At 38.6% G+C, this 22,252-nt stretch overlaps 2 protein-coding genes and 1 long non-coding RNA gene across 3 annotated transcripts; 2 read left to right on the forward strand and 1 right to left on the reverse strand.

Moving 5' to 3' along the window:
• Positions 1 to 363: 363 nt before the first annotated feature.
• On the reverse strand, positions 364 to 9,475 carry LOC121643208. Its single transcript, XR_006011055.1, has 4 exons — positions 9,420 to 9,475; positions 8,521 to 9,105; positions 6,418 to 6,420; positions 364 to 374 (listed from the first exon to the last, which is right to left on the reverse strand). It is a non-coding gene; the product is annotated as an uncharacterized LOC121643208 (long non-coding RNA).
• Positions 9,476 to 10,316: 841 nt separating this feature from the next.
• On the forward strand, positions 10,317 to 19,131 carry slc25a43 (solute carrier family 25 member 43). The gene is made up of 5 exons (XM_041990234.1): positions 10,317 to 10,745; positions 13,233 to 13,474; positions 13,709 to 13,881; positions 17,208 to 17,342; positions 17,798 to 19,131. The coding sequence occupies exons 1-5, from the start codon at positions 10,474 to 10,476 to the stop codon at positions 18,008 to 18,010; spliced, it is 1,035 nt and encodes a 344-aa protein (XP_041846168.1). The 5' UTR covers positions 10,317 to 10,473; the 3' UTR covers positions 18,011 to 19,131.
• A 150-nt stretch (positions 19,132 to 19,281) lies between these two features.
• Positions 19,282 to 21,418, forward strand: slc25a5 (solute carrier family 25 member 5). The gene is made up of 4 exons (XM_041990235.1): positions 19,282 to 19,481; positions 20,157 to 20,643; positions 20,732 to 20,872; positions 20,963 to 21,418. The coding sequence occupies exons 1-4, from the start codon at positions 19,371 to 19,373 to the stop codon at positions 21,118 to 21,120; spliced, it is 897 nt and encodes a 298-aa protein (XP_041846169.1). The 5' UTR covers positions 19,282 to 19,370; the 3' UTR covers positions 21,121 to 21,418.
• Positions 21,419 to 22,252: the final 834 nt, after the last annotated feature.

The raw sequence follows: 22,252 nt of genomic DNA on the forward strand, positions 1-22,252 counted from the left end.
TGCACAGTAAACAACATGATGTGTTATCACCTACAAATACGACAAGTATTATCACCTACGTACTCGGTGAGATAATGCTGAATAAATCAAGAACATGATATGATGAAGAATGTGATAGTTGATTATGTAAGACATAGAAATACATTGCATGCTGCATTCACTTGCAATTGGGCAGATGGTTAAGGTTAATTACACTGAATATTTGTGAGAATTTGATTATACTTGGAGTGGAACTGGGACACCAGTCAGATTTTAAAGTTGGCACTACTTAGACTAAAGAGCACTATATATATATATATATATATATATATATATATATTCCCAACTGGTAAATAACATAAATACTTAGGCAGAGTGAGACTAATATCAGACTGCTAGAGCTGATCAGAATCATGGACACTATAGTGATAATGTGGGGAAGTGAAAAGAAAAACAAAACAAACATGTTTCTTATGTAAACCAGTGTAACCCAAATATGATCTTTATTAGGATAAACTTCAAACCTGATAAACTTGTCTGTATGCACTCAGGAGTCTGAAGTACTTCAATTAATTATCTTACTTTTGTACTGTTGCATTTCAAGTGCTATTACTTCATTATCTTGACCGCTTATTCCATTACGGGTCACGGGTTAGCTGGAGCCTATCCCAGCATTTTAACAGGTGAGAGGCAGGGTACACCATGGACAGGTCACCAGATAACACAGATAGACAAACAACCAACACGTATACTCTCTCCTAGGGAGAATTTAGAATAACCAATTAACCTATCATGCATGATGTTTTTGGACGGTGGGAGGTAGCCGGAGAACCCAGAGAGAACCCACACATACACGGGGAGAACATGCAAATTCCACACAGAAAGGCCACCACCCCCCAGGTTCAAACCTCCCCCCAGCCGAGGCTCGAACCGGTGACCTTCTTGCTGTGAGGCTGCGATGCTAACCACCATACCACCATACATATGAAGTGCTAATAAAGTATTATTTTCTGTTCTCAGTTAAGCTATTCATCAATACATTATTTTAACAGATTTTTCACAATATTTCAAGCATTGCACATTTTGTTGTTTCAGAATAATCATATTATGATTTATACTGATTTTTGCCTCATGAATGTACACAAAGTTCTCCACAGTAACAAAGCAAAACAAATTTTAAATTAATTTAGAAAATATATGTAAATAAGAAGAATGAAATATTCTACATGCATTAATATCCTTTGTTATGCAACTAAGCTCTGGTACAGAATAATTAAGCAAGTAGTTTGTAACTTGAGTGGAGTATTACTACTCCTTACTAAATTTACTGTAGGTACACCTGCCATAGTCTCACAGGTGATTATGTATGTCAGCGAGGAGCCCCATTAAAAAGCCATTAGTTTGCAAGAATTGTTTGCAGAACTGTGAGGCAGGGTAGTGTCAATGTACAGATCTGAAGGAGGCTAAAATTAAATTTTGCAGCTTTTAAAGTGCTACCAAACACAACCATCACCATCATTCTCAGAATAATTTTAAATAACCAATGATGCCTGGCCAAACTTAGCAAATAAGGACAGTCTTAATCCTTTTTTTGACATTGAATGAACCAACAAATCTCCAACTACACAGAACCTGCCAGAGTTTTTGTCATTCAAGCAATAAACAAGTCAATAAGCACAACAAATGACAGCTGAGGTTCTTTTGTAAAGATGGGAGAACATAACAGAAGGACAACCATCAGTGCAGCCCTCCATCAACTAGGCCCTTAAGGTATAATGGTCAGACAGAAGCCATTCCTCACTAAAAGGCACATGATGACAGCCTGTTTGGAATTTGCCAAAAGGCACCTGAATTCTCTCACGCTAAAAGAAGCAACAAAGAAACAAAGATTTAACTGTTTGTCCACTATTCTCTCACAATTTGTTTAAAAAAACCAGGCACTGAGCATCACCTCATTACTGCCATCCCTACAGAAAAACATGGTAATGGCAGCATCATTCTCTAAGGAATATACAACAGCCTTCCACGAAAACCATGAAGCAGCGAGGGACACAACCCATAATTTACTGCCAAGGAAACAGAAAACTGTGAAAGCTCTGTACAGTTCCAGCCAGAGTCTGGACATGAAGCCAATGAAGTATCTCTAGAGAGACTTAAACATCTTCTGCACTGATGCTCCCCAGCCAGCCTGGTAAAGCATGAATGTTTCCACCAACAATGTCATTACAAGGCAGAAAATGAAAAAACACTTTAAATAGTCAGTCGTAATATAAAATTCTTGCACTTAGTCCATGATTTTTTTATTAACCAAGCATCATATTAACTGATTAAATATTGGTTTGTTCTAAAAATCTTTAGTTCTTTACAAAATGTTTGGAAATTTGTTGCACAACACAGAACCGTTTTTTATGTATTTTTACTTTTAATACTTTTATTTGACTCGTTACGCTTTTGTGCATTGAATTGAGTCCTGTTTTCACTGAGTGTCCAATGCACCAAATATTAATTTGTTAAGCAGGAAGCAGTGAATGTTGGTATTTCCTTTACTACATTTTCTAAATAGTGCACATTTCTTTGTGTACTTTGCCAAAAGTTAGATGTTCTGTCTTCACTGAAGTGTCCATCAACACCTTTAGGTGCTGAATAGAAAAATACTGCTAATTTTGAGATTGTACCAGTTAAAAGGGCTGTGACACATGAATGGTGTAAAGCACCATACCCCCTGCAGAATGGAAGGGAAGTCTTTGTGCCATAAAACCTTTCTGTGAAAGCCTGTTCCTCCCAGGATTTATAGCTTTGGTAGGAAACCTCAATACAAAGTGACATTTGCCAATACAAGCTCCCAGAATGAGACACTTCACAGAGACAGTCCAGTTGTCATTTGGTCCTTGTTTCATTAGACAGCTGGGATGGGAGGGTGCTCGTCTTTTTAGTGGTACATGAATTTCCAAATGAGTTTGTAACTGTCATAATCTCTATAAAAATGGACATACTTATATGGTAGTGAACAATGCCATTCGAAGTAAAGAAGTGTGAACAAATGCTTTCCTGACAAATGTTTTCTCGATGAAAGCTGTGAAACTTCAGATCCTGGCAAATGAGTGCAGTACACTGTTTATTGTGATACAATGCGGACTGATAAATAGTTTTGTTTTGTAAAATGTTCTCAAGTCAAAAGAAAATTGGGTTTGGACTAATTCCACCGAATTTCTTCCAGGTTATTTTCCATTTGTCAATATTTCCAAAGCAAGGAAGGAAATGTGTTGCCTTTTTTTTTTCCAAAATAGCCCTCATTACTTTCACCATGGGCTTGTTATGACAGCACAAAAGTCTGAGTTGTCAGAGCGGTGTAGTTATCACTAAGAAACTATCAGCAATTAACAGTCTGTTGTATATGAGAAATAATATCCTTTAAATTTTAAGTTTTAGAGAAATATTAGAACTAACGACCCCATCTCCAATAACTCATCCTGATTTTACCAGAACCTGCAGAGGCCTAGAAAAATATTCTGCTCAGATTAGTTCAATTGTAAAACTGACATAACAAAGACAAATCACTTTTGCTCACAGATAATGCTTTTGTCCTGCTTGTTGTGCTTGTTCAGACAGCATCATGTTAAGGGAAGAATATGGAAAAGGTGGCCAGCAGTTCCAAAGAGATTTGAGAGCTTTCTCCTGCTGATGATTTGGATGAGAAAGACTGACACCCTGTGCTGAGATGAGGTAACACAGTGTATTTATTATTTATAATTTAAAAAGTTGAAAATAAACAGCTAAATATTTTTCATGTTAAATGTGTACCTCATACTAAACATACCAAAATAATACATTCTAAAGCCAAAATGCAAAAATCCTATGTTGCATTATGAACCATAATGCAAACGGTTTCCACTGCATTTAATTTGGTCAGTGATGAGAAACTTGGAAGTGGGTTGAATAGACACAGACAAGATCAACAACAGCCCCCAAAAATATATATGGTGAAGCTCTGCCTCACTCTTTCTTTTAGCTCAGTGTTTGAGCTGCAGGTCCTACAAACAATGGACAGGGTGTTTGTCTTTCCTGGGATCAGTAAACATCCTCAACACAAACAAGTTCCTCTGCAGTGAGAGAGGAGAAACTCACACCGTCGAGGCAGCTGCACTCTCACTCCACTTCAGCCTTTGATGTCCTTCAGAGAGGACTGATAATGAAGGCCCCTTACATCTTAATTCTTTTAATTGGAGTGTGGATGTAACAGGTTGCTGATACCTAGTTGTCATTGTCTTGGCTTGATGTGGTTCACAGACATATTTCAAGTCTGTTATTCTTTATTTCTTTTTATGGATAAAATCAAGATAGGAATGATACCTCTTCAGCTGGCACACAGCTAAAGTAAAAACACAGACATAACCTCATTAAATGATTTTTAGATCAAGTGGGGAAAAAAGACTAAAGAAAACAAGACTATGATAGTTTATGTCTCCACACTTTGAGCCATAACAGTTGGTTTTACTGAAGATGCATGACTATAAAAACTGTCCATAAATTTCCACTATAAAAAGAAAATAGCAAAACAATCCAACAAAATATTCTAAGATGAAGGAAACTGATTTAAATGTTTTTGGTTTTTATGTTTTTTATTTATTTTATTTTATTTTATTTTTTTAAGAATAAATGGAAATCCAAGCCACAGAGGAATAAGTTGTTTCGGACACGGGTTCACTGACTTGCTGCTTGTGTTTAGTGTTATCACGCAACATGTAAACTTCTTTTAACTTTTGAGTCTGCTGCTTGTTGGTCCGGCATGTTTTATAGCTGCTTGTTCTTAACTGTTGTTAAGCAGAAAGTAAGGATGCTTCTCCAGCAGTTGGCCTACCCCTCCCTTTGACTGCTCTTGGCAAAACAGATCCCTCCTACATCTTGCCTTAGGCGAAACAGAGAGGCATTCGGCTCAGGCTGCAGCATGCACTGCAGCCTCAGGTCTTGTCTGGCCTCCACATGACAGCTTTTAATTAGTGACTTATGGCTCAAAACCCACAGACTACACTGTGATGGTCAAGCTCTTCTTCAGTGGGTATTTGTGGATTCACTGGGAGTCCTTCCCTGATAATGGCCGACGCTAGAAAAAAAATAATGACACAGATTTAGGAATGTCTTGTCATTTATATTTACCAAATAATGAGGCATTATTTATTGCTTTCAAAAAAAAAAAAAAAAAAAGGTAAACATGATATGAATGCTATAATATAGTAGACAAGCTTTTATTTGTTAGTGAGAAGACTTCCCTGTGTAAAGAGGCTTTACCTAGATGATCTGAAAGGGTTTGCTTGTTTGTACCTGCTGTGTCATTCTGCTCGTCCACCCAGCATGACACCCTGTAGCCCAGAATCAGCCCCTTCCAGATCAAAAGACTGTTGTGGGTCTTATCAGTTAATATTCTTGTCCGCCTTCCCTCTCCTTTGAGTCCAGTCTCCTAACACTGTTGACCTGGATCGTGCGCGCTGTTTGTTAGGGCCCCTTGGCCTTTCCTCCTCTTATCATGATGGCGGGGCTGTGATAAGACAGGTCCAGCCTCAGGACAGAGGGAGGGAGCTGTCCATTCTTTTCTACAGCTGCATACTCAAAAGCAGTAAAATTATCTCTGTGTTGTAAGTGGCAGTGTGTTTTACACTGAGGAACAACTGATGTATCTCTCACCATATTATATTGATCAGAAATGTGTTGACTACCACAGAGCAGATGAATCAGGTCTACACAAATATAAAGATCACTTCAGTCTTTTAATGTAAATATAATGATTTCTATTTGTTTACCTTGTATTTGCTGAAAATGCCTGAAATTTGTCACATTTGGACACTGTCATGTGACAGCTGCACGTGTCTCAATGATGCATATGTTTATGAGCAGGCCGGCCAGGCAGACAGACAGGAGAGCCTGGTGTCCAAAGTCACGACCCTGTCCTGACCTGAATTAAGGAAATTGTCACACTGTTTGAGACAAAGCTGGGGAAAGGAGAGTCTGAGGGGCTGGCTGGTTAGCCACTAACAATGGGTCCGTGCTCTTAGACCATGGGCCATACAAAGGCCAGAGAAACCCCCTCCTACCCACTCCCACATTGCAACAGAGCTGGCATTTCACACTGCTCTGTGAACAGCCATTCAATCAAACTACTGTTTAACCTGACCCCTGGCCTACACAGAAATTAAGATGAGCCTAGATGGATGTATTTAGGTAACTGAGCTGACCAACCTTACTTCAACTAGCCAGCAGCCAATGGCTCCATGAGCTTGGCATCTATTATATTACTTTGTATCTAAAAATACATGATGTGTTGGCCAAATTATTTTAAAGATTCCTTTAAAAAGCATGTAATTAAGAGGCCATGCAATAAATAATGTGTCTGGTGATAGGTGTAAGGAGCAATTGCTCCCTGGGGTACAAGAGCCAAGACCAAACCCTCTGTCTGGGCCAGCTACCCTCGAGCCAAAGCTGAAGAGGCAACCACAAGATCTTCTCCCTTCTCAGTGAACTGCCCCTCCTCTGTACCTGTACATGGTTTGGATCAAGGTGTGGGGGGCTGCATATCAAACAGACCCCAGCCTTTGATGTGAATGGAAAAACAAACACTGATTTGAGCAGAGTCGTAACAGGTTATTTGTTCCCTTTAGTCATTCATTGAGTTCCTTGTTGAATGTATATGTCTTCAAAGGATTGCTGCATGCATCCGTGGCACAGTAGCCGGGGAGGCCCTGAGAGATGCCTGGCCTGGAGAGGTTGTGGAGAGGCCATCTGGCTTCCTGTTCCTTAGATTTGATATTGATTTATTGACTGTACATTTGAAGATAAGGGGGAACAGCTGCCAGAAGTTCTCCTTTACATCCTTGCAGACAATGGGCCTGCTGGTCATCTGTGTCCTGGCTAAATAGGTATTGCATAATTGTTTGATTTTAAAACGGAAAATAATTCATGCTCAAAATACAATCACATATTTTTGCCAAAAATCTAAAAGAAAATTACATTTGTTTCCATTAGAAACGACAAAAACAGAACTCTACTGAAAATGCTACCACAAATGACATGATGTTAATCCCACAGAAGCATAACTTTTTTAATCTGTACTTTTACAACCAAACTAAACTCTTGCTGTGTTTAAAAACATTCACATGTCTGTTGAGGTGACAGTAGTTTAATGTTTATCGTAATAAAGACACTTTCCAGTAATTAGATGCAAAATCACATTTATTATTCCTAACAAACCATGACAAGCTTTTACAGTCTATCACAGAAATCATTCATTCAAAATGAAACTTCCATGCATAACAAGTATCCCATTCCTGGTAAGTGAGCCAGGAGCAGTTTGGCCTGAGCCTAGCAGTAAAGAGGTGTGAACATGTTTTTTTTTTGTTTTTTTTTTTACCAACACACCCCCCACCTTTAAAAAAAGGACATAGACTCTAGTATCAGCTACCTAAAGCCTGTTCCTCTTGCCCACCCCCAGCCTTTCTTCCCTTTCCCCTCCCCTGCCAACACCAGCCTGTGATGTGACTGTCTGGGATAATGAGGTGAGAACTTTATTGCAGCTGTCTGTGAGCCTGGCACCAGCCTGCCGCTATGAAGGCCTTCCCACAGGCTCTCTGGTATTGGGCGCCCTCTGTTGATCGCTGTCAGCTCACACTGCAGGCACACACTGCTCTCCCAGCTTCTGCAACAAAGCACTTCAAAGTGAGAGATCAAGGGCTGACTTGCGCATGACATCCAGAGAATGACAATGCCACAGTCAGCATACAACTACTGCAAGGTGCCAGTTGTGAAGACACAAAGGCATCCAGGCAGCTCTTGCACTACCTTTTTTCAAGGAGGAAGTGCTCATTCAGGAGGGGGGTGCACATGCAGGAAGAAGGCAGTGCTCTGTCTGTGGTGGGCAGAGGTGATGTGTGTGAGGGACTGAGAAAGTACAGCAGAGGAGACAGATTGATGGAGGTGTCCTGTTTGATTGCTCAAGCATCAATTGATAAGATATAGCATTAGCAGACATCACACCAATTATCTTTAAAGTAAGATATCGGATTATCTTGTAGGACACTCACATTTAATAGTGAGATCAAAGAATATTGTAATTAGTTTATTTTGGTTTCTTTGATATTTTATTTTCAGGAAGAGCTCTTTACTAAATGACTCTAATGTATCCCCATTAACCTGCAACTTCAAACTTTAAATAAACATATGCTTTATGGGGAAAAAATAAATTTTTTTTTACCTTTACTTTAATTGCATTTCATTGCCGACAGTGTGATCCCAAGATATTTCATAAATTGTCTTGTCAACTTCATTTAATTAGTTCATATTAGTCTTTCAGTAAAAATTCCAACAATAAAGCTTTTGATGCTTTCACACCCATTCAAAGATGTACTGGTACCAGGGATACCAAGCAAGCTTAATGTCTTAATTTTATTTGTTGTTGAATCATAGATGTTTCTGGGAAAATGTAATTATTTCTGATAGCAGCCTGAATAATTTATCTTTTCTTCCAAAATGATCTGGAATAGTGATTAATCTAACCAAACTGCCTTCATCCACATTCTTCACATTTTCCATTTGAATAGTTTAATTATATTACTGGACGTGTAGAAAAATGCAAACCCTGCCACTCTTTTTTTAAGGAACAAAATTCCTCAAATATTTGTTGACAAACTGGAAATCATCTGCCCATCTCAACTTTCAAAGACAGAGAGTTTTGAGGATAAATCTTTTGTAGCAAATAACGACTGCAATCTGGCATCATTTGAAACAAAAAAACATCCTTACATTGCCCCATTGTGATTTATTTTTCTTCTTAAGGATATTTTGCAGACCAGAAGTTAAAAAAAGTGGATGCTTTTAAACAAATTAACTTATTTTTGCAGCAGTGAAAGCCACAATCTCATTCATACACTCTGACACACCCTTCTCCAAAACCCAGTGGTCTGGTGGAGGAGGAGTGGGGGGAACTTCTTGCGATTGGGCTGTTATTTCCTCTGCTTGGCTCTGTTGTTCCAGAAAGCCTTTCTGAAGGAGCCAAGTGACCTAGGCACAGACAGAAGGTAGGCTGCTTGCATGCATCTGAGCTTGTCAGCCCGGCAGGGGAGTGAGGTGCTCCCTGCAGGTCTAGACCAGGAGAAAACAAACAAGAGGCTGAAACAAGACAGCAACACCAAATCCCTGCTGATGGATACACTTTACAGTAAATCACACATGATTTACAATATGTTGTTGGTACAATAAAGATAACAAGACAACGTATTAACTTGGCTGATGCAGAGACATGATGACAGGCAGCAGATGTTTAAGCAAAAAAAATAAAACATAAAATAAAATGATGAACTGGCCTTTAAACTGTTCCAAAAACCTGCAACACAGAAACACAGAAATGCTGCTTCTACTTGAGACAGATACTATATAAGACTAATCAAAAGGTTTACCTGTTAAGATGAAGTCAGCTGTCACCAAAGTCATCTAAAAAGGTTAGCTGAAAATATGAGGATGGGTTGAAATAAACCATCTTAGCTATATTACTGCTATTTATTCAACTATCTCATCATCTATCTATCTATCTATCTATCTATCTATCTATCTATCTATCTATCTATCTATCTATCTATCTATCTATCTATCTATCTATCTATCTATCTATCTATCATTTTTCAAAAAAGATGCCCTTTTTAAATGTGACATAACACGTTTCAAAAAGTTGGGAAAACACCAGAAGACATCTAAACTATTTCTTATGCAATATTCTAAAAAGATTGATAGAGTCCAGAGAAAAGCATAAAATCAGTTCACTATGATCTTCAGGCCATCAGGTTGCTTTACATTAAAAAAACAGTCAGGGTTTTTTAATGGATATCACTGCACAATCTCAGGAACAACTCTGAAAGCTATTATCAGTGAGAAAGTTTCTGGGAAAAAAAAAGTTTGACAGAAATGCATAATGTCCTCCAGCTTTTGATCAACACATATGTCATTTGTGAAAGCATTATAAATGCTGAATGTAGCAAAACACCTTTTCAGGAGACTTTTTTTTAAGAAGTCAAACTGTTATATGTCAGAGAGAAGCTCTGACTGTGGCTGTTATTTGCTTTGCAGATTTTGTATTAAGCATCCTAATTATAATCTGTCCCATTTCAGTATGTATACTGGAATTCTGCTCAGTTTATTCTTTCTATGCATTGCCTACGTGAACCTGAATACTATGCAGTCTTGACCTGGTTGTAAGGTCTTCATGCAACCTATAGTAGCAAGTAGGAATTTAATGCAATAGGTTTAAAATTAGGTCAAAGAGCGTCCTCTAGTGTTTATGACCTGCCATCATGCTAGTTTTTTAGCTGACGCGAGTTTGTTGTCACATAACACCGCTGGCCTGGACAGGAGACGGACACCTCCTCGCGATCTATATTTAGATGTCTGACCCATACAAACAAATACTTCCCAAACCCTCGAAGAAAAGACAAAATCATCGCAGGAGCTGAAACGGCTATGGCCTCGGTGAAAAGCGACAACAGGCTGACAAGTTCTCAAAGCTTTGTGTGCGTCGGAGTTGCAGGTTTTTTCAGCAAAACTGTCACGTCTCCCTTGGAAGTGGTGAAAATTAAAAGCCAGGTGGGCACTTTTCACAGCAAGAACGGCTTCTGGCAAAGTTTTCTAGTCATCTACCAGAATGAGGGATTTCGAGCATTTTGGAAAGGAAATCTTGCTTCGTGCCTCCGGTTGTTTCCATACACAGCAGTTCATCTCACAACATACAAAAAGTAAGTTTAGCTATATATAAAGTTGGTTTGTCTAATGATGTATCGATCTTTATACTTGCTTGTGTTGTTTTCCTGTTTTCTTTGTGAATCAAGCTAATCAAGTTGTTCAGTTGCTTAGTTAACGAGTTAATAACTATTTAAAATATTAAGTGAAACATTTTCATTTATTTGAACAAAAATTATATATGCGTGCTACAATGGGACATTATTTAATACGTAACAACAAAATCGATTGTTTAAAAATGTATTTATTTTCATTCTTAAAACTGAGCACCACTTCCTGTTTGACCGTACGAGACGCACCCTCTTTTATTCAGCCAATCAGAAGGCTGAATTTGCTCAGTCGATTTTTTTTTTAGCGGCGTATATGCTCAGCCCTGGGTGTTGACTCATAGGCAGTCTGCAATAAATAAACATAAAAATAAATAGAAAGAAATGTAGCAATAATCTTGAAACACACCATCACTTAAAGAAGATAACAACAAAAGCATCTCTCCATAAATTAACATAAAGGTTAAATTGGTATAAAATACTTTTTGTTTTGTCATTCCAACTTCAGTAACCTCAGAAGACTGATAAAATGTAAACAGTTGATAAGGATTCAGAGCTGTTATTGTTTATAGTACCAGTTGATTGCAATATCGATAAATGATAAAAAAAAAAAAAGTGTGGTTAGATTTTTTTTTTACTATGAGTCAACATGTCAAATACAGTTTGGGAGGTTTTTGTCATCTTTATGGCCCAAAAACAAAACATATTTTTTCTTGCCATTATATATGAGAAAGTTTTATTTTTTAAAAGTACAGTTTAGAAACCGAAACTGCAAAACTTTACATATGTTTGCACTGAATTCACACAAACCTTAAACAATTATCAAAGTGAAGTGACAAACATTGATTTTGTTTTATTTATTTTTTATTTATTCATTTATTTATTTCTCAAAATTTTGTGGTTCTTTCTTTTCAGAGGGAACATCAAAATTTTTGGTAGCTATCAGCTATCAACTAAATATGTTTTAATTACCAATTAAAACAATTGCAGTTACACTGACATAACTGCACGGAAAGTACCGTAATAGAAGTACTGCCTGTGAGGCTAAACTGAGGGGTAACAAGTTCCGGGCCACACTGTGAGGTTCCAACCAACAGGGCATGATATACTGTAATACAAAATAAACACGCAAGGAGGTGATGTGCGCACAACCCTAGGCCAGCATAGAGTAATAAATCCACAACCTGAGGAGGTGTCTGCTTACGCTTTGAAACACATGCATGTGGATGAGTATTTATGTGTATGTGTGTCGTGACTGGACAGCCTGCACTTTATACACTAGAGAGAAAAATGTGTGTGTGTGTGTGTGTATATATATATATATATACATATATATATATGTATATATATATGTATATAATTTTTTATTTATTTATTTTTTTAACTATCCAGCATCATAGCAAGCAAAATGATAATCTGGTTGCTGTATGGTGCTGAACAAATTTGCTCTGCCAAGGGGAGGCCTATGGGTAAGGCTGCTCTTGATAATCTGATTCATTTATTTATCACGGAATCTATGCAATCTTGCTGGACCTGACCGGAGGGGACAGAAAAAGATGGAAAATAGCAAAAAGATGCAAAAGGAAAGAAGAAAGGAGACAAAAACATCACAGACAGAAGGAAACGACCCTTCAATCCACAAAATCACCAGACAACAAACTGTTACACCTGTACGTGAACACACCAGAAAATTTCCTACAACTTTTTACAAAAAACAAAAACAGAAACAAACACACACACACACACAAAAAAAACAGAGCTGCTAGTCATTAAGAGTTTTTAAATAATAACCAAATCAAAAAGACATAACATGAAAGTAGCATAACAGCAACCAGATACTAACTCACCCGTTCCTAGTGCTATATATATATATGTATATATATATATATATATATATATATATATATATGTATATATTATTTACTAACTGACATTACTCCATCTGCGATCGACTAGTGTTGCCTCACATCAGGTCCTGGATGACAGTTTGAATTTCAGATCTTAATTTGAATGGAGAGAACTGAAACTGAACTATGAAAATAAATTAAGGAAACAATTTTTTCAAATACAAAAGTTTCAACTTTACTATAGTACACATTCAAAAAACAAAGATTCAATATCAAATACGGTAATCTGGATTCAATTTTTTAAAGCAGTTATTTAAACAGGCATGTTCAGGTTCAAATTGAACAATTCATATTCAAATATAAAGAATTCAGATTCGCTCCCCAGTGGCACAAAGTTTATCCCATAATGCTACAGTATCAGAAGCTGAGATAAGCTAGTGTTTTATTACAAAATTGATCAGAACAATCATTATGTTTATGGAGGAAAAGTGAACTTGAATTAAATGTCTGCACTGAAAAATCATATCATCACAGTGTAAAAGGTGAAGTGTTGTTAATAATGCACCATGTTGCTCTGCTCTGTGTGCAGAATAGTCCACCTTCACATGGATGAATTGGGCTTCATCTCTCAGTGGAGGGCCATATTTGCCGGTGGATTGGCAGGTGTTGCTGCAGCCCTGGTCACATACCCTCTGGAGGTGGCAGAGACCAGACTCATCATTCAGAACTGCAGGCAACCCACTTATGTCGGTGTCGCTCATACTCTCTCAAAGATTTACAGAAATGAAGGGCTGCATGCGCTCTACAGGGGTTTCTCCCTCACTGTCTTGGGTTTGTATGCACATTCTTACATATTTATTGTTTGTATGGGTTGTACTAAGACATCAAAAGTTAAAAAGAAAACAAAAAAGTCTACTTTTTAAAAATTTTATGTCCAGCAAACATATAATTTAGTGATTAAGGGACCCAAATATTTAATATCCACCAGATTTTTGATTACTCCACTTGTACTTTAATTAAAGCTAAGCTTTCCTGTAACTAACAGCGCATGTTATATGTCCACAGGTGCATTTCCTTTTTCTGTGGGATGCTATGCAGTCTACATGAATTTGGACAAGCTGTGGCAGGAGCCTCCAGTTCGCTTCACTTTCCTACAGAACTTCATTAACGGCTGTATTGCAGCAGGAGTGGCTCAAACCCTCTCATACCCTTTTGAAACTGTGAAACGAAAAATGCAAGTAGGTTATCAGAACATTTTTCTCTTTAATATGTTGTCTATTGTTGTCAAAAGGAATGTGATAATTAAAAGGAGGGATTTATTAAAGTGATAATAAATCCCTCCTTTTAATTATCACATTCCTTTTGACAACAATAGACAACATATTAAAAGGAGGGATTTATTAAAGTGATAATAAATCCCTCCTTTTAATTATCACATTCCTTTTGACAACAATAGACAACATATTAAAAGGAGGGATTTATTAAAGTGATAAATTCTTGAGAAATATTTACCACTATTCACCACTAATTGTGCTTACTGCCATTTCTAATAGAAATAAAATTTTTATAAAAATAAATTCATAAAAATAAACACTAGATAAACCTCAACAAACCTTTGGAAAGCTGGAAGTGTAGCCGAGAGAGATGTCTTGGAAGTCTTCAGAGATCTTAATAAATATATTGGAGGAGCCTGGCAACAACGGAGCTGATGATGTCACATTGCGGCGTTGGTAGCATTGCTTTGTCTGCAGCATCTGCCCTTAAAGTCTTAATGCTAGGAGGTGTTAGAGTCCAAAAGATGTTTCGTCATTCCTGGTATTCCAACTGTATCCTCAGCAATGTTCCAAGCTCATCTATTTTATTTGTTAGTAATGCTAATTTCCATGACCATAAAGAGAAGAGAGGCTCTAAATGTCCCCCTCTTTGCTCTCTGATTGTCTTCTGTTGTACATCCACAGCATCTTCTCTTGCACTCGTCTTGATTTGAGGTCTTATTTTAAGCATTAGGTGGGTTTTTAAAAGCTCAACCACCTGCTCCCACATGTAAACAAATCTTCTGTTGGTGTGGTTTCCTCAGTATAAAAAAATGTTAAAAAGTCTTAGAATTCTTAGAAAAGAAGATTGAAAAGCTTCTCCACTAGTGGCAACAGAGTATCACTAGTGCAGCACCATTGTAGGAAATTAAATCGGTAAACATCATAGCGGAAATTTGTCCTCCCAGTCTAAATAAGAATAATTTTTAGTTTAATACAGATTGGGAAATTTGGTACCTTCTCTAGATGTACTAGAGAGCAGTGGGCTTCCATGTTTCAGCACCCAGGGAGTAGTTGTGGGGGGTTAAGGGCCTTGCTCAAGGGCCAACAATGGGTCATCTCTATTGGCATTCCAGGGACTTGACCCCTGATACTCCAGATGTAAGCTCACCTCTGTAACCACCTACCAACACCTACTTGGTCCCTAACATGCGGTGTTGTTTTGTTTTTTAGTTGAATACGTTCTACTGCAGAAATGGAAGCTGGAGATAATGCAGTACGTTTTTTGCTTATATAAACTATTACTCCTTAATAAATACCTGGAAGTATATCCCAACCTGTTGTAGAAGATCCTGTGTATTTGTTGTATTACCACTTTTATCCAGCAGAGGGCAGTAAGGAGCTGCCTAAATTACGGACTTCAACTAGTCTTTAAAAAAGTCCATGGCCTAAATACAGGCCAGGCTTATTTGGCCACTCAGCGTTTTTATTTATTTTATTAATAAAAGTAAACAACAGGGAGCATCATAAAAATACTGATCTTAAACTGCTAGTAAATGAAGTTATTTTCCCTAAAGTCAATGTCAGGACATTTTCTGTATGTTAAAAGAAGCCACAATCGTAGAAAAAAATTTTCCTTTTAAGTGAAGTTTGAGATGTCTTTATGTTGGGAAGGACACAAGGGGAACAATGGCGCTGCTCAGTACAGAATACTACATCCGGTTTTCATCAGCCTATTATTAGACACCACAAGATTCAGCAGCAGCTGGGAATGTGAATGTGCCCCAGGTCTGCAGAAGCTATAGATAATTTCTCTAAAGATAGGCAGTAACTATCAGACAGCAGGAACTCTGAGAGCTGTATGTTGTCGGTTTATCAAACATACATCGTCTTCCAACAAAGAATAAATATGTTTATGTAAAGATCATTCCTGTTTTAGTCTGTTACTGAGAACTCAGTTACAGATTAACTTAAATTAGATAATAGATCATTATAAAGAATCTGAGGCTGTTTCCAGAAGCTTAGGGTAATAATTTAAGATGAGCATTGTGTTGGCTAACTTATTAGCCTGCTTGATGTTTCCACTACAAATTCCAAAAGATACACGTGACCTTAGCAAGCCATACCACCTACGTGACGGCCAGCTGGGTTGACAACACAACACACATGAACTCATTGACATTCAAGGGGCTAATGACCCCCACAAAAGGTTAAATGTTTGGGATCTACCCGTGAGACAGAACCGAGGGAGTCCCTTTGAGGTGATAAGACTTTAACAACCAAAGCAGAATTCCACCTAGTTTCTGTGTAAACTTTTAGGTTTATCATGACCTGGATGAGTGAGACTCTACAGACCTTTATACAAATGAATAGTCTTATCAATGTCAGTGCTGTGTTCCCCTTGAAACCTCTGTCACATCACATGAAAATCTGCAGGGTTGTGATAAAGCAAAGAGTGCAATGCACAGTCTCACTCTAAGAGTCTGTGTTTAAATCTTATAATTCATATGCAGGCTTGCAGTGACATTTATTTGTCATTAATTTGAATTAGTAGCGCTTTTTATTATATATCTTCTTAGCTTGTCCTTCCACTGTAATGTATGTATTACTGTAGCGATTTGTCTTATTAAATATAGATGTTTAGGCTATTTCCCGCCACAGCCTTAACATTTTTATTGAAATGTTTCAGGAAAGCTGAATGTAAGATGGAAAAGAATGAAAGCACTAGCTACCAAGTAAGAATCAGTGACTGCAGCCGTGTTCAATCACAATAGAAAATATCTTGAGTGTGAGAGAGAGAGACGAGGATGGAAGTTACGACAAACTTTCTTCTTCTGACTTGTACGTCGTTTTCAGCTCTCGCTCTGATACAGTGTAAATGTTGAACTACATGTGATATTGACATCAACACAAGTGTAGTCATCAGGGGACTTCGTGTGCTGCAGATGAAGTTCCACGACATTCTGTTTCATCGTGTCCTGCATACTCTGTACGCAAATGCTCTAATATTTCCAGCTGTTCTCTGCTTTACAGTTCTCTGCGTGAGAGCTCATCTCCAGCAGAGAACTGTAAAGTATAGGAGCAAGTCGGAGCCCAATTTCCACACATTCCCCTGGGAATTTTCACTGTTTGTGTGCAAAAACTGTCAAAGAGCCATAGTGAAAAGGAAGCACCCTTTCATCATTGTCTGCTTCACCTGTTAAATAATAAAGTCTTGTGAGTTCACTCAACCTTCTTATTTATTATTTTAGTGGCACATTACAACGATTCATTGAGTTATGTCTGCATATTTTCTCTCATTATTTTCTCAGGCGCAGAGTGCCCGTCTGCCACATTTTGGTGGAGTTGACGTCCATTTCTCTGGAATGATTGACTGTTTCATACAGGTTGTTAAAAACAAGGGCATCTTGTCTCTGTGGAACGGCCTCACTGCTAACACAGTAAAGGTACAGTAAGTCCCTTATATACAGCATATTAAAGCTGAGCTGTCAGTTTCAGGTGTTAGATTTTTTTTTGTAGGTAGAGTACTCGTCTGCTTGCTCTTGTGTTACAAGCAAGGATAAACGGAAATAGCTGCACATGCTCAGGAACATTTATGCCTTTATGACGGTGAAAGGATTGTAACCCGTGGCCTGTGAAAGCGAGGGAAGGGGGCAGGGGCATGGAAAGCTATGTTCAGTGTGAAACTAACGTCAGGAATATCATAAGCAAGGTGGAACAGCATGCTCCACTCTCCAATGTCATTTGCAGATATCTTCAGAGTTGTCCATTGAAACTGAGTCAAACCAGTGCCAACTCTAATTAAAACCACAGACTTAAAATCCCATGATTGTGGCAATTATGTAAAACATCTTGTTCTTATTACTCTAAAATACACTCCTCTTTCCCAATCTCGTCACAGATCGTTCCCTACTTTGGCCTTCTTTTCATCTGCTGTGAGATGTGTAAGCAGGTTTGCCTTTACCGCAATGGCTACACCATATCACCTCTCAGCAACAAACCCACACCAGGAGTCGACCAAAGCCTCGGGCCGTATGAGTTGCAGGAGGTCAAGCGCTACTTGAAAAACAGGAACTTTGGTTCAGGGGAGTCATCTCTGGGAAATCGCTGGTGAAGCTTTACATTCCAGGCATTAAACATGTTTGGTTAAATAAAAAAAAGACTGCTGACCACACTTCTCCAGCAAAAGACTAAGACAGTACATAAAAACAAATGATATCATGTCATCCACAGACTTTTTGTCTCTTTCAGAACAATAGCATTTTATTGGACATTGTTACTTATTCATGAATTGCTACTTCACCGCATGACTGACAGCTTTTATTGAATAACAGGTGCCTTCAGCAGTTTGTTTATTTTGGGGCTTAATGTGGTTATTGCTGCATTAACGTCAAGTAGTGCCTTAGATTGTTCACATAAGGAAGGTGGTAAAATGCTCTCAGTTTGGAGATTGTGCAACTTTTTTTTGTGTGTGTGTAAAATGAATGTAAGATTTTGATGCTTCATTAGTTGGAGTTGGTAACAGACTATTGTGTAAACGTGCTTATGTACTGCAGGTGTATAAAACTACCACCACCATGAATGTTCTTTTCACTTGATTATATTCATTTACTAGTAAGTTTTCAGATTCAGATTTGTAATATAAAATTTAATTAACCATTTAATTAACTACCTTTAAATTTTAAGAAAAGAGTTGATTGATCATTGGTGTGAATATGACAACCTACTTGATATAGGCCACTGCATGAGTAATGTCAAGTATAGTTTGATGCTAATAGTTTTCCATTTGATTTTTTTAATCATTATGAGTTGATTATTTCTGCACGTTGCCTATTCTATTTTAGGGTCTGAGTACTTACTCCACCACTGATTGTATTAGTGTAGTATTTCTATGTCAAGTAGTACTTTGAGGTAATGGACCACAAGCTGGAGGAGCTGCTGAGGCAGGTTTTGCATAGAATCAGTCAGCTGACTGACTGTGTCCTTCCCACTGTGGGAAATAGTGACAGCCAAAGGAAGTCAACAGATGGGGTGACCTTTATCCACCACAGGCTTCAGGCCTCAGCTGCTTCAGTCTGACAGTGGACTCGACCTTGAACTTCAAAAAACTCTGCTCAACAGTAACACCTGAGTTCTGCTTAAACGAAAATAACATACAGCTTCAACCAAGTTCAGTGGAAGCTAAATTCTAAATTCTCCCTTTTGTGGAGAAAAAAATGAAAGAAAACAGTCTGCCGTGATATTCTAACCCTTTCATGAGTGACCAAGGATAAGCAAAGATCACTAAAAAGAAGTCATCCGACCCCGCCCACTACTCCAGCAGCCGACCAATCACAAACTAGAGTCGAAGTTCACGCTTTTTCTCGCGTACGGTCTCCTTAAATCCCCTCAACTCTACATTGGATTCGGCCATTTCACTTCACCGGCAAACAGCACCGAGCGAGCTGCGGGAAGGCGTCTGATAACACCCGAAGATGAGTGACCAAGCTATTTCCTTCGCCAAGGACTTTCTGGCTGGTGGTATCGCCGCTGCCATCTCCAAAACAGCTGTAGCCCCCATTGAGAGAGTCAAGCTTCTTCTCCAGGTGGGTGTTATTAACTGATACAACATCCTGTGATATCCGAAATGTTGATGTCAGCTCGATACGGGACGGTCCAAACTGCTGCAGCTCATTTCCAGCATTTATTATTTTTTCTTACTGATGTTATGATTTCTTTAGGAAGGGATGTACTGGTAAAGATTGAACTAATACATAGATGCTACCAGAAATAGATACTTTTCCATAAATAGTGAATTGCAGTAAATCAGTCAGAGATTGGTGCAGGCAAAGATGAGAATGAACATAATCTGGGCGTATCAGACCTGTTATGTAATAGACTGGCTGAAAGCTGCAGTCATCTTTAGGGGGAAAAACTGTCCTGTAATACCTTCTGCCAGTATGTTGTTTAAACATATTCTTTTTCTGTGACATATCTTTAGTTTGGCTTAACAACAAACATGCAATGTCACAGAAAAGGTTGCGCCATGGCTCTCCACTGCTGCATTGGGCCTGAACTCAGCAGCAGCAGGAGGAGGAGGAGGCGGGGCTGTGAATTGTTGAATGGATGCGTAAAGAGTTGTGCTCAAGCACATGCATGCAAATGTGTCTGCCTGCTAGACACATTTTGCTGGGCACAAACGCTGATTTATGAAGTGTAAAACAGAACATAAAGAAATGCTATATTTAGATATGTGTATATGATTTCTACTTTATTTACAGGTACAACATGCCAGCAAACAGATTGCTGCTGATAAGCAGTATAAGGGCATCATCGACTGTGTTGTCCGTATCCCCAAAGAGCAGGGCTTCCTCTCTTTCTGGAGAGGGAATCTAGCCAACGTCATCCGATACTTCCCCACTCAGGCCCTCAACTTTGCATTCAAGGACAAGTACAAGAAGGTTTTCCTGGATGGTGTGGACAAGCGCACACAGTTCTGGAGATACTTTGCAGGTAACCTGGCATCTGGTGGTGCTGCAGGAGCCACATCGCTGTGTTTCGTCTACCCCCTCGACTTTGCTAGAACTCGTCTCGCTGCTGATGTCGGCAAATCGGGAGCTGCGCGTGAATTCAACGGCCTGGGAGACTGCTTGGTGAAGATCTTCAGATCTGATGGCCTAAAGGGTCTGTACCAGGGCTTCAGTGTATCAGTGCAGGGCATTATCATCTACAGAGCTGCATACTTTGGCGTCTATGACACAGCAAAGGGTGAGCTTTTTCTATGTCTATCTTTTGAGTGGGTAGTCCTTGTGTTTTAAAACTGTAATTAATCTTTTTTTTTTCTTTTTTTAAACAGGCATGCTTCCAGACCCCAAGAACACACACATTGTTGTGAGCTGGATGATTGCTCAGTCCGTGACTGCCGTTGCTGGTCTTGTGTCCTATCCCTTTGACACCGTCCGTCGTCGTATGATGATGCAGTCTGGACGCAAAGGAGGTAATGAACACAACATATTGCAATGCAACTCACCATTCTTCTCTCTGTTTACATTGTCATGGTCTTAATGATGTCGTTTCTCCCCCTCAGCCGACATCATGTACTCCGGCACCATTGACTGCTGGAGGAAGATCGCACGTGACGAGGGCTCCAAGGCCTTCTTTAAAGGAGCATGGTCTAACGTGCTCAGAGGCATGGGTGGTGCCTTTGTGCTTGTCTTGTATGATGAGCTTAAGAAAGTCATCTAAGCTGATTTTGTATAACCACTGTTCATGTTGTGAAGTTTAACTGTAACATATCTTGTACATTTGAAAGGACTTAAATGCCGAGCTATATTTATAGGGACCAACTAGTATTTTTTTACTAGTTGTACCGGGGTAATCTGTTATGCATTTGTCTTCTCTTGGCCCATGATTTTTTTTTTCTTTTTTTTTTGTTGTTTTGCCCTCCACAAGAATTTCATTCCCTGACCATAGGAACCTTGCCAGAAAAAGAGAAATAAAGGCAACCTACTGAGTAAACCTCACGCCTGGTTTTGAAAACTAATGCCATGTATGAAGTGTATTATTACAAACTAAGTGACCTTGCAGTGCCATGTCCTCAGTGGTGTTGCTTTGGGAAGCGATTTGGCAGCCTCTCATGAGAAATGTAAGCTTAGATCTTCAGGTTGTAGTTGAGGGGCAAGCCAAAATCAGCTGAGAAAATTGACCTGCTGACAGCGTTTCAGCCAAGACATGCTCGCAGAGAAGTGAAATATATATATCTAGGAGTATTTTACATAATATTCCATCAGAACATTTGCTTAAGTGACTTGTTGCAGAGAAACAAGGATTACCTGTCGTGAGGTGGATTATTCCAACCTTCTAAATATACTCAGACCTCCTGCCAAGCTTCTCTTAACTCCAACTGGTGGTTTTGTCCTTGAGCTGTTGGACCTTCTACCTCTTCATGTGTTAGTTTAAAGTGTGTTTATTAAAAAAAAGGTTAGCTATTACAATGGAAAGATGATTATTTAGACAGTTCTTTAGTTGTATGTGACACTGGTTTGGATGTGTATTTTGAGAGGTGTCATACACTGTATTCCTCCTGAAACCTGATCTTAGCCAGAGTAAAGAAATGCAGGCTTTGAACTGGTTGTGTCATGTGCAGGGTAGGACAGTGTGTACTTGAGCTCTAACCAGGGCATGTACCACCCTTCCTGTAATGGTTGACTACAATCTCTGCCCTTGGGCTGGGTGTATAAATACAGGACAGTTGTAATGGGGTTTTTAATTATATCAATAACAGTCTATTGAAATTATTTACATTTTACACATATATCTTAGCATTGAATAAAGTGAATAGGGTAAAAATACTATTTTAGATTATTTGAACCGTTAT

The sequence above is a fragment of the Melanotaenia boesemani genome, chromosome 7 (assembly GCF_017639745.1).
Source record: "Melanotaenia boesemani isolate fMelBoe1 chromosome 7, fMelBoe1.pri, whole genome shotgun sequence".
Lineage (NCBI taxonomy): Eukaryota > Metazoa > Chordata > Actinopteri > Atheriniformes > Melanotaeniidae > Melanotaenia > Melanotaenia boesemani.

Bases quoted from the DNA above. Each gene is read 5' to 3' on its own strand.
- slc25a43 (XM_041990234.1), top strand. From the start codon at position 10,474: ATGGCCTCGGTGAAAAGCGACAACAGGCTGACAAGTTCTCAAAGCTTT. The intron at 10,746-13,232 runs GTAAGTTTAGCT...CTCTGTGTGCAG, and splicing joins CATCTCACAACATACAAAAA to AATAGTCCACCTTCACATGG. The intron at 13,475-13,708 runs GTTTGTATGCAC...ATATGTCCACAG, and splicing joins TTTCTCCCTCACTGTCTTGG to GTGCATTTCCTTTTTCTGTG.
- slc25a5 (XM_041990235.1), top strand. From the start codon at position 19,371: ATGAGTGACCAAGCTATTTCCTTCGCCAAGGACTTTCTGGCTGGTGGT. The intron at 20,644-20,731 runs GTGAGCTTTTTC...TTTTTTAAACAG, and splicing joins CGTCTATGACACAGCAAAGG to GCATGCTTCCAGACCCCAAG. The intron at 20,873-20,962 runs GTAATGAACACA...TCTCCCCCTCAG, and splicing joins GCAGTCTGGACGCAAAGGAG to CCGACATCATGTACTCCGGC.